The 12312-nt window shown below is 42.9% G+C and overlaps 2 protein-coding genes across 2 annotated transcripts in view; one reads left to right on the top strand and one right to left on the bottom strand.

Annotated features, from left to right (window-relative positions):
- LOC129706940 (parvalbumin, thymic-like) overlaps window positions 1–12312 on the top strand; it is a 181505-nt gene that overhangs the window by 16695 nt on the left and 152498 nt on the right. The gene's annotated exons all lie outside the window — the stretch shown is intronic.
- The window catches only part of lmtk2 (lemur tyrosine kinase 2), a 98322-nt gene that overhangs the window by 8451 nt on the left and 77559 nt on the right, over window positions 1–12312 (bottom strand). The window contains exons 10-12 of the mRNA XM_055651578.1: window positions 11947–12096; window positions 7474–10783; window positions 4801–4933 (exon numbers count right to left, since the gene is read on the bottom strand). Of these exons, the coding sequence (XP_055507553.1) occupies window positions 4801–4933; window positions 7474–10783; window positions 11947–12096 (3593 nt within the window). The remainder of the gene's footprint in view (window positions 1–4800; window positions 4934–7473; window positions 10784–11946; window positions 12097–12312) is intronic.

The raw sequence follows: 12312 nt of genomic DNA, 5'->3' as shown, positions 1-12312 counted from the left end.
TGAAATCTCCTAGGGACTCTGCTTTTCACATTAAGAAATCACTTCCTGAGTTGTAAAGAACTTTCATCACCTAGTGTGAAAAGCATTACAAACATTAAAGTCTTTAAGTATCATGAAATACCCCAAAATATTGTTTGAAGGGCCCCGACCCGAAATATTCCCCATCCAGTTTCTCCAGAGTTCTGTCTGAACCCGCTGAGTTACTCCAACATGGTGTCTTTTTTTGCAGACCAGCTTCTGCAGTTCTTTGTATCGACTTAAACAAAATCTTCCATTGACCCCATTTTTCATCAACAAGACAAATCAATTGCAGAAATCTCAACGCGTTTTGGCTGCAATGCTTAAAGCTGCCGTAGCCGTTAACATTCAGAGGGATAATACAATTAACTCAGAATCAAAATGAAGAAAATTGATGGATTAACGTAAGAAATTATGTAAAGACTAGAATTTAGAAGCCGTGTATATACTTTATAGGAAATTAATGTTTGAATGCAACAGAGTCTGTCAGTATTGTGCAGTAGAGTAAAATTAGTTTATGTTCACTTGATTTCAAAAAGAGACAATAAAACATAGAAAATAGGTGCAGGAGTAGGCCATTCGGCCCTTCGAGCCTGCACCGCCATTCAATATGATCATGGCTGATCATCCAACTCAGTGATGGTCTGCATCCCAGGGTACTTAAGGAAGTGGCTCTAGAAATTGTGGATGCATTGGTGATAATTTTCCAATGTTCTATAGACTCAGGATCAGTTCCTGTGGATTGGAGGGTAGCTAATGTTATCCCACTTTTTAAGAAAGGTGGGAGAGAGAAAACAGGGAACTATAGACCAGTTAGCCTGGTATCGGTGGTGGGGAAGATGCTGGAGTCAATTATAAAAGATGAGATAGCTGCACATTTGGATAGCAGTAACAGGATCGGTCCGAGTCAGCATGGATTTACGAAGGGGAAATCATGCTTGACTAATCTTCTGGGATTTTTTTGAAGATGTAACTAGGAAAATGGACAAGGGAGAGCCAGTGGATGTAGTGTACCTGGACTTTCAGAAAGCATTTGATAAGGTCCCACATAGGAGATTAGTGGGCAAAATTAGGGCACATGGTATTGGGGGTAGAGTGCTAACATGGATAGAGAAGTGGTTGGCAGACAGGAAACAAAGAGTAGGGATTAACGGGTCCCTTTCAGAATGGCAGGCAGTGACTAGTGGGGTACCGCAAGGCTCGGTGCTGGGACTGCAGCTATTTACAATATACATCAATTATTTGGATGAAGGAATTCAAAGTAACATTAGCAAATTTGCAATTGACACAAAGCTGGATGGCAGTGTGAACTGTGAGGAGGATCCGATGAGAATGCAGGGCGACTTGGACAGGTTGGGGGAGTGGGCAGATGCGTGGCAGATGAAGTTTAATGCGGCTAAATGTGAGGTTATCCACTTTGGTAGCAAAAACATGAAGGCAGATTACTATCTAAATGGCGTCAAGTTGGGAAAAGGGGAAGTGCAACGGTATCTGGGGGTCCTTGTACATCAGTCTATGAAAGTAAGCATGCAGGTACAGCAGGCAGTGAAGAAAGCAAATGGTATGTTGGCCTTTATAACAAGAGGAATCGAATATAGGGGCAAAGAGATCCTTCTGCAGTTGTATAGAGCCCTAGTGAGACCACACCTGGAGTATTGTGTGCAGTTTTGGTCCCCTAATTTGAGGAAGGACATTCTTGCTATTGAGGGAGTGCAGCGTAGGTTTACAAGGTTAATTCCCGGGATGGCGGGACTGTCATATGCTGAGAGAATGGAGCAGCTGAGCTTGTACACTCTGGAGTTTAGAAAGATGAGAGGGAATCTCATTGAAACATATAAGATTGTTAAGGGCTTGGACACGCTAGAGGCAAGAAAAATGTTCCCGGTGTTGGGGGAGTCCAGAACCAGGGGCCACAGGTTAAGAATAAGGAGTAAGTCATTTAGAACGGAGATGAGGAAACACTTTTTCTCACAGAGAGTGGTGAGTCTGGAATTCTCTGCCTCAGAGGGCGGTGGAGGCAGGTTCACTGGATGCTTTCAAAAGAGAGCTAGATAGGGCTCTTAAAAATGGCGGAGTCAGGGGATATGGGGAGAAGGCAGGAACGGGGTACTGATTGGGTACTGATTAGCCATAATCACATTGAATGGCGATGCTGGCTCGAAGGGTCAAATGGCCTACTCCTGCACCTATTGTCTATTGTCTAATAATTGAAAATATCTGATCAGTGGAAAGGGTAGTTTAACAATAAAAGCCCAGGAAATGTTCTCTGTTCATTTCCCTCCACAGTTGCTGCCTGATCTGCTGAGTTGTTCCAACAGTTTCTTTTTGTGCTCGAGCATCTGCATTATCTTGTATCACCAATGAGTATAAAGGTTGGGATGTTATATTGTTGGAGTTGGTGATGACACATTTGGATTATTAGGTTTTGGTCACCTGGCTATTGGAAAGATGCCATTGAAAGAGTGCAGAAAGGATTTCTGAGGATGTTGCCAGGATTCTAGGGAATGAGTTATAAGGAAAGGATGGGTAGGCCAGGACTTTATCAATTGGAGCCATAGGATGATCGTATAGAGATGTATACATTCATGTGGGGCATAGATAGGTGGATAGTCTTTCTTCCCCAGGGTTGGGGAATCAAGAACTAGAGGGCATAGTTTTAAGGTGAGAGGGGAAAGGTTTAATATGAACCTAGGAGTAACTTTCTCACACATGTACATGGAATGAGCTGCCAGAAACAGTGTTTGAGGCAAGTACAAATAACAACATTTGAAAGACAACTTGAACAAGTACATGAACAGGAAAGGCTTAAGATATTGGTCAAATGCAGGCAAATAGAATTAGCTTAAATTAGATTAAACTTCGTAGGGGGCGCTGCTCTGGCAGCAGCCATGTCAGCAGTGCGTTAGTTTTTTCAACTTTTTTTTATTTTTTAGTATGTTTTAAAGTATGTTTTTGATGTTCCTCGGTGTGTTTTGTGTGGGGGGTGGGTGTGGGGGGGTAAGGGGGAAACCGCTTTGGTCGCCTCCTCCATGGAGAGGCGACTTTTTCCAGGTCGCCTCCCCCGTGGCCTAACATCAAGGATCGGCGCGGCCTTTCCACGGAGACGCGCCCGGGACTTCAGCGGCGGGCGCAGCGTGGACTCTCGGCGTGGAGCGGGTGAGCCCTCGCTGGGGCTCGCCGGAGGGGAGCGCTCGGTTTCGCAAGCCCGCGGCAGCCGGCAGCCTGAAGCCGCGGTCTGCAGAGTCCCAGCTGGTGCGGCGTCTACAGCCCGGGATCCCTCGTGGGGGACCCGGGGGGGGGGGGTGAGAAGAAGCCACCACTGCCGGCCCGCGGCCAACTTCTACCGCGGGCCCGGCGTGAACTTAACATCATCCCTGGAGGGGAGCTTCGACCGCCGGCCCTGCAGTCTACGGTGCTTCTGGCTGCGGCAGAGACTTTTAATCTCGACCGCCGGTCTGCGGCCTACACCAACTTAAAGCCGCGGTCTCCGGTGAGGAAGAGCCGATCCTGGACTGACTCTGGACTCTGGTCCTGTCCACGGGGGGGGGGAAATGGAGGAGGACTGGCCAAATTTTGTGCCTTCCACCACAGTGATGAATGCTGTGGTGGATATTTGTGTTACATTTTTATTGTGGCTGTGTGTTCTTTATTATTGTACTGCTGCTGACAACCCAAATTCCACCGACCCTGGTTGTGTGGCAAATAAATTCTATCAAATCTAAATCATCTTAGATGGGCATCTTGGGCTGCATGAAAAGCTTAGGCTGGAGGGCCTGTTTCCATGCTGTGTGACTCTGCAACTTGGCTGCCATTTTTACGAAAACAGTAGCAATTTATTTTCTAAAACAATATTTAAAAAGCAAAAATTTGAATCATATTAATACATATAAAGTTGCTATGAAGCCAAAATAATTTTCATATTGTACAGTTTTTACTGATTCAGATTGCAAGATTGAACATACCAAACTTTAATTTCTACGTGAAATAAACAATCAAATGGTTGATTGTGGATGAGTGAAATATGAAAACAACTTTGATTTAGGAAGGTCGCAGTGTTAACTTTATTATATGAGAGTATGCAAGTCTATCAGGCAAACCAGCCTAAACAGCAGGGGTGGCACGGTGGCACAGTGCTAGAGTTGCTGCCTGACTACTGCTGATGTCTGTACGGAGTTTGATCGTTCTTGTTACCACATGGGTTTTCTCCGGTTTCTTCCCACATTCCAAAGATGTGGTTTGTAGGTTAGCTGACTTCAGTAAGGTGTAAAATTATCCCGTGTGTGTAGGGTAGTGTTAACGTACAGGGTGATCACTGATCGTCCCACACTTGGTGGGCCAAAGGGCCTATTTCTGTGCTTTATCTCTAAAATCTAAAGTAAGATTGACTATCTATAGATTGAGTATCCTTGAATTTGACAAAATGAGCTGTGCTATAAAGATTAATAAACGCAATCTATAAATTAACTAACTACAATTCTCAGAAAATGCAACATCTGTGACGATGAATTTTGTTTATATTAAACGGTTTAATAAAAACAAAATTAATCTTCACAGATGTTGCATTTTCTGAGAATTATAATTAGTTAATTTATAGATTGTGTTTCAGCCTTTCGTGTAAAAATTTACCTCGGTTCTTATTTTTTCTAAATTTTATCATAAATCTATGCCCAGTGATTATTTTAGCAAAAGAAAATAAACCCTTTGCCATCTCTCACTTAGACTGTTCCTAACTTCATTTCCGTGAATTGAGCATTTAATGATGTCGTGGAATGGAGCACCCACCTTCTTCATCAGTGGAACTCTCAGAGTTCGAGATCCTGGAATGGGGTCCAGTTAGTGTGACAGGGCTGCCACTGTCAGATACCAAACTGTTTTCTGCTGCTGAATGCTCTCCCAATTCTTTGGTAGGGGTCTCCTAAAAGCCAAGGAATAAACAATTGCAGTTATTGAAAGAAAGGTAAAGTTTATAAGAATGGCAATGACCACCCTACTCCTGTATTCAAAGCCTTGACTTTGTCCTGGACCACCCCGATTAAAGCAATGGCCAAGAAAGCACACCAACACCTCTACTTCCTTAGAAGGGTTAGGATGTTCGGCATGTCCCCTACAACTCTCAGTAACTTCTACAGATGCGCCGTAGAAAGCATTTTATCGGGATACATTACGGCATGGTATGGGAACAGCTTTATCAAAGACCGCAAGAAATTGCAGAGAATTGTGCAAGCAGCCTGGACCATCACACAAACCAACCTCCCTTCCATTGACTCTATTTACACCTCACGTTGCCACGGCAAGGCCACCAGCATAATCAAGGATGAGTCGCACCCTCTCCGTTGTGTCTCCCAATGGGCAAAAGGTACAGAAGTGTGAAAGCGCACAGCTCCAGATTCAGGGACAGTTTCTTCCCAGCTGTTATCAAGTAACTGAACCATCCTACCAACAACGAGAGAGCGGTCCTGAGCGACTATCTATCTCATTGGAGACCCTCAGAATTTACAGGACTTTATCTTGCACTAAACATTATTCACATTTCCTTTATCATGAATCTGTACACAGTGGATGGTTCGGTTGATATCAAGTATTGTCTTTCCACTGACCAGTTATCGTGCAAAAGCTTTTCACTGTACCTCTGTACACTTGACAATAAACTAAACTCAAATTGACCAGTGTCGCATACGTCTTCTAATCTTGTTGTCTACCTACATAATCATCTCCGAGGATCAACGGACTTGACTTCTGTAGTTCCACTGTTGCAGAGATCAAGTCCGTAGATCCTTGAAAATCTGAGTATCACACACAGTGTATGCCCTCTCTTCATTCCTTCTCCCCAAGTGCATCACTTCACATTTGCCTGGATTGAACTCCATCTGCCATTTTTCAGCCCATTTTACTAATACATTGATATCACCCCACAGCCCAAGGCTGCCTTCCACTACATCATCAACCCCACAAATCCTCGGATCATCCACAAGCGTACTAATCTTGCCTCCCATATCCATACCCAAGTCATTCATGAATATTACAAACTACAAGGGTTCCAGCACACGTCCCTTGTGGACACAATTGTATAAACAACCCTCTACTATCAACCTTTGTCATCTATTGCCAACCCAGTTTTGCCAGTATTTGCCAACTTGCCCCGGATACAATGGACCTTAACCGTTTGAATCAATCTCCCAAGTTGGACCTGATCAAAGGCTTTAATAAAGTTCAGATATCACATCTACTGCCCTCCCTCATCAGTACACGTTGTTAACTCTTCAAATAATTCAATTTGGTCAGAGAGGATCTGCCCTCGGCTTTCTCTGACTAGTCCCTGCATTTCCAAATGATCATTTATACTTTCACCATTTTTCCCAGTATCTTCCTGACCACTGATGTCTATAGTTCACGGATGCCTCAGGTCTATAATAATCAGGCTTTTTTCCTACTGCATTCCTTGCACATTTGCGGTCTTCCAGTCACCTGTTACCCAGTGAAGATTTTAAAATCTCAGCCAGAGCTCCAGCAATCTTTCTTGCTTCCCAAATCAGCCTAGGATAAATCATCCAGTCCTGAGGATTTATCCACCTCTAAACCTAAACCTGCTGAGGCACCAAGTACCTCTTTGTTCAGGAGGGCACTTGACTTTAAAATCTGCTGGTTCTGCCAGTTTTATGCCGGGAACCTTTAAGCCAATTAGTCACCTAGATCAAAATTTAAGGAAATTAAATCTTAAATCTCGAATGCAAGAATAACTGCTCAATCACTTGCCTGCCACTGATTATTATTCGCAAGGAAATTGTGGAGCAAGTTAATTATTCTGCAATAGCAATGGTCAAGGGAGGATAGAACCAAACATTATCAACAAGTGTTGCTGCCTTAAGACTGAAATAAAAATATACTGGAAACACTCAGCCAGTCAAACAGCATCTCATGAAGAGTTAATATCTCTGGTCAAAGACCCTGCACAGAACTCTCTATAAAATCACAATGGGAATAGATATGGTGAATGCACAGAGCCTTTTACCCAGGGGAGGGGAAAATCAAGAACCAGAGGACATAGGTTTAAGGTGAGAGGAGAAAGATTTAATAGGAACCTGAGGGGTAACATTTTTACTCAGGGGGTAGTGGATATATGGAATGAACTGCCAGAGGAGGTAGTTGAGGCAGGCACTATAACAAGACACTTGGACAGGTATATAGATAGGAAAGCTTTTGAGGGATATGGGCCAAATTTAGGCCAATGGGGAATCTTGGTCAGCATGTTCGAGGTGGGATGAATGGCCTGTTTCCGTGCCGTATTACTCTTATGACTATCAGCCTTAATAATGCTGCCTGACCGTTCTTCATCTGCCTGACAATGTCAGCTCTGATTTTTGTTCCACAGATGCTGCCTGGACTGCTGAAATTTTTATCAAACTTTTTTTTCTTTTGAATTGTTACTAATTGCTAATTAGTTTACTAATTGCTTACCTGATCAAACAAGAAGACTGTGACATCGCCGAAAAACGATACTATCTTCTTCAATTGCTTCGTTCTCGGGTCTGTTTCCAGGGATTCAGAGGGCCTGCGGCTAAAGTCTTTCAACAAACTCTTCAGAGCTTTCCCGTCATCATTCTCAGTCACCACTATTGGCACTGGGTGCACTGCATCATCTTCACTCTCCGAACTGGGACTATTGAGAGAATAGCCTTTGTACTCGTCCTCAGAATCATCACTGTTTTCATCTTCTTCATCAGCCTCCATCCCATCTTGTTCTTCGGAAAGGTTAAAGAGTTCAGATGCATCTAATCTGCCAAGGTACCGGCCTTCAATGTCTGGCTCCTTCAATCTAACTCCTTCATTACCTCTTGACAACGGTTTCTTAATGTCCTTCTCAACAATTATTTCAAAGTCTTCCTTCATATCTTCAGAAAACGGATTGCTACTATCGGCAGTGCTGCACAAAATCTCCGATCCCGATTCATCAATGTCAACTGCCCTCAACACATCCAAACTCTCAGATTTTGCATCGGTGTTTATCTTCATGAAGTTGCCTGGGCTTCCACTTTGAAAGTTATTTGGAAATTCACCTTGGCCCGAGCTGTACGATGGCGGCAACTTACTCTTGTCGCCCGAGATTTCCCCTAAGATATCCGGTTGTGCGTCAAGGAAATCAGAAGTTGTTGTGACATTGTCACCGTGACGAATAACAATTTCAAAATCAACCCCGTTCTTAAGATCATTTTCTTCATTTGCACTCTGGGTAATATCGCAATCTGCTCTTTTCTCTGGTTCAGAATCATTATCCGAGAAATAAGCAGAGTCTCGGTGGGAATTTTGGTTACCGTTACTCAACATATTTGAGGCTTCCTTGGAAGCATCTACATCAACGATTTCTACATCTGGAAGAGTTTCCTCCTTGGAAATAATAATAAGTGGATTTGAAGGGAAAGTATTAGGTAACTCGTCACTGGAAGCATTTCGATCAGTAGAGGTGGGAGGTGCATTTGCGCTGTACAATTGAGAAGACCATTCAGGCGATTCTATATTTTCAGTTTCATAGCCACTGTCAGGCTGTTTCTGAGGCGGCTTTAACTTCTGAGAAACTGTATTTTGCGTTTCTAAAGTCTCTATCACCCCATGCATCTCGAGCGAATCCAATGAATCTGGTGTACCTGTAGATTGTTCTGAACTGGGATGCATGACCGATGCAACCTCTTCTTCTACAGGGCTAACTTGACTTGATAAATCCGAGCAAGGCACAGAATCCATTGATTTTGTATTTACAAAGCTATAGGAGAAGGGTTCATCCACATCAGTCATCTCCAAAGATTCTAAAGTGTCTACTGAAGTGTCCCCAGAATGATTGGGGGCTAACAATTCAACACTTTTGGACCCACAAGGAGTTTCAGACAAGGGAACAGTGTCCTGCATTTTAGAAATCTCTGAACAAATATATTTGTTTGAAGTCAATGATTCAACAGTTTCAGAATCACTTGAGGTTTCAGAAGGGGAAGTGGTTGCTAATGTTTTTAAGGTGAGCTCGGACAAGGGTCCAGCTAATATACTGGTGTCTTGCACGCAGTGGCGCAAGATATCTCTATCTGTGTTGACTGCGTTGTGCGCCGGCGCTATAGATTCAACATCTGAAGCTTCAATTTGCTTTGCCAATTCTGTTACTCTGACTTCGGTTGCATTTCCTTCCACTGTTTCACTTTCAGCGAGGTGGTGCATTTTGGCATTATTGCACATGCTAGCAGCGGCACTTTCACTGCACTGAGCAGTCCCTTGGCAGTGTGCTTGAGGCAAAGTGGAAGCGCATTGGAAAATGCGTCCTTCAGTAGTGTTACATCCTAACCCTGAGTTATCATACATTAAAAACCCTTCATCTAACTCCTGTTTAACTTGCCTTTCTTCACAAGTGAATTTATCGTCATCCAATAAAATGCACGGCGCCCTTTTGCTGTCTGCTGGAATCTGAACTGATCCACTCTGTGGATACACTTGGTCAGTAACATTGCAGGCAATTCCATGCAGTTGAGCACTGGTTAATTGCTTACTCTGATCAGTTAACCCTGGGTCTTTTGGACTGTTAGCACTGATGGGCGAAGTAATGCAGGCAACGTTCATATCCAATAAAGCAAAGTTATTCAGTGAACCTCCTTCATCATTTCCTGCATCATTGCCAGCATCACCTTTGGGTGAAGAGTCCTGTAAAAGTCTATTTTCTTTAAGAAAAAAGTTAGAAGGTAATTTCTCGGATTGGAACAATCCCGACCTGCCGTCATTATTGATGCTTTTGTTGTAAATTAAGTCTGGTTTTTCGTCCAAAATGGGGCTGGAAGCATTCAAATCAAGCGGCAGAGACTGATGGATTAGCGACTCCATGGGAGTTTCTTTGTTTAAAATTAGACCAGATGCATTTATCCTTTTAGTGTCCGTGAGCTCAGGCAGATCCAGCATGATGATTTCATCAGTGTTCAAGATTCCTTTGTTAAAAGGCATCTCCTCCAGCTTGTGATCATAAAAGATATCATTGTGGCGAGGGCTTTCAGCGTAACTAGAAGTGCAGGAACTAAACAATGCCTCGCTTACTTCAGACTTGTGCAAGTCTTGATTGGAGTGTAGGAAGAAATCAACATCTGTACTCAAATCATCTCCAGAGTCTCCGAGAATAACAAAGGACTGGGAATCCTTGTTCTGGAAAGCTCCCTCGTTGGGATAGCTTGAATTTTCATCAACACCCACGTTAGTTTCACCTTGTTCCTCCAACTGTATATAGTACTCATTTCCAATAGAAGGATAATGGGTATCAAATACAGGCACAATCCCTGATAAAAGTGGGCTTCCACTTTCCTCTTTTCTAGCAATTTTATCATCTGAATGTGTGTGGACGACCGAGAAACCACTTTTCTCGAAAGCAACTGTGGGGTAGAAAATGCTCTGATAGTTGACCTTTGCTCCATCGTTTCCCTGAACATGTTCTTCAAAATGGTCAAGTTTAGCAGTCTCCCAGACATACTCAAAATTTAGCCCTTTACTAGTTTCGGTAACGGTGAGGATATCGTCCATTTCCTGGTTCAATCTGTCGGCAACAAAATGCTCCAGGATTGGAAACGATGAGTTGTTTGCCGTAGCTTGCCTATTGCTGTTGCTGGACTTTAGTGCGTTCCATCTTATTTCAAAGTCATCTTCACATTCCTTCTGGCTCTGCATGCGGAGGTAAGTTAACAGTCTGTGAATCTCCTCTGCTGTTGGCCTCTTCTCTGGGGCTAGCCAACAAAACTGCAGAACCTCATACCTGCAAGACAGAATGTCATTATTGGAGTAGTGAACATTCACACTGCATACACACAAAATGCTGGAGTAACTCAGCGGGACAGGCAGCATTTCTGGAAAGAAGGAATGGGTGACGTTTTGGGTCGAGACTTCGTCTGCAGACTCCATTCACACTACATAACCTGCCTTAAAGCTTTAGTTAGGATTGAAGATTCCTTTGGAAACAAGAGATGAATTCCCTTCTCCTTTTATGCTTCTGAAGAGATAGCATGGGACACATTGCAGCAGGAGACAATAGCCTTGATGAACCTGCTAACCTTTATCTGTCATCCATTCCCACAGAACAATACAGCACAGGTATACCACCGTCTGCCCATGTGGCTCTTTGCCCGAGTTGTCCAACTAGTCCCAGGTTCCCATTTTCTACCTGTAGACCTGCCATCTAAAGGCTGTGAGGGATCTAAGGCAATGGAATCAATGAGGTGTCATTAAGGGCACTTTTCCTCTCCTCATACCCATTGATCAATCAAATCTCCCCGAAAGGGACATTAGGGAAAAGCACGGTGAAACAAGGAACTGCAGGTGCTGGTTTACAAAAAAAGACAAAGTGCTAGAGTTACTCAGCATCTCTGTAGGACATAGGTGATATTTCAGTTTGGGGCCCTTCTTCAGACTGATCAATCTGAAGTCTTCATTAGTAAGGGCATTAAAGTTAAATAACTGCTTTTAGCCTCAGTCAGAGATTCGTCCAGTCTAGGGATATTCTTGTACAGCCACATTTCAATCTGTATAGGACAGATTTCTAACTACTAGGTTATATATTGTAGACACAAGGAATTGCAGATGCTGGTTTACAAAATATATACTTTCATGCTTATTTTTGTGAGGCCGTTTTTAAACAGACATTTTCCCTGCAATTATCTTACTGCAGACACAATAATGCAATTGTGGTTTCAATCTGATAATAATGACGCAGATTCATTCCAAAGAACAGATTTACTTAATATTTTTGACTCTGCAGGTTTATAAATAAACGGATGCAGACATTTTAATGTCAGATAAGCATATCATGCATCTTTGTTTCTTAGCAACAGTGCCTTGTCTACATAAGCCCTATGACTAACACAGGTATAACAGTGGGAATTACATTTCAAAATGTATAAAGCTATAAAACCAAGCAATTACCATCTGTCAGAGTGAGTCAACTCCAGCTGAGGTTTAAGGAGTTTAATTTGCTGTTCCTTTATAACAAAGATTAGCACCTCTTTGTCAGAAAGGTGCATGTAGGGCAGGCAGGCGTTCTCAAATAACTCCCATAGTACAACACCCAAAGACCTGTAAAAAAAAGATAAAGGGATGATTGGTCAAGAGACAAAATTGCCTTTTCTTCACCACTCAAAATATTCCTCAGTGTACAAATACATAATGATGTCTACTGGATACTTCATGAAACACGTATCACAGGCATTATCATAACGTTTAAGAAACATTTTGATGGGTACATGGATAGGATAGGTGCCTCAGGCCATAATCATTTAGTACATCTCTTCT

Source organism: Leucoraja erinacea, chromosome 20 (assembly GCF_028641065.1).
Source record: "Leucoraja erinacea ecotype New England chromosome 20, Leri_hhj_1, whole genome shotgun sequence".
Classification (NCBI taxonomy): Eukaryota; Metazoa; Chordata; class Chondrichthyes; order Rajiformes; family Rajidae; genus Leucoraja; species Leucoraja erinaceus.
Note: the sequence above shows the minus strand (reverse complement) of the source record. Positions and strands in the feature narration are given on the sequence as shown.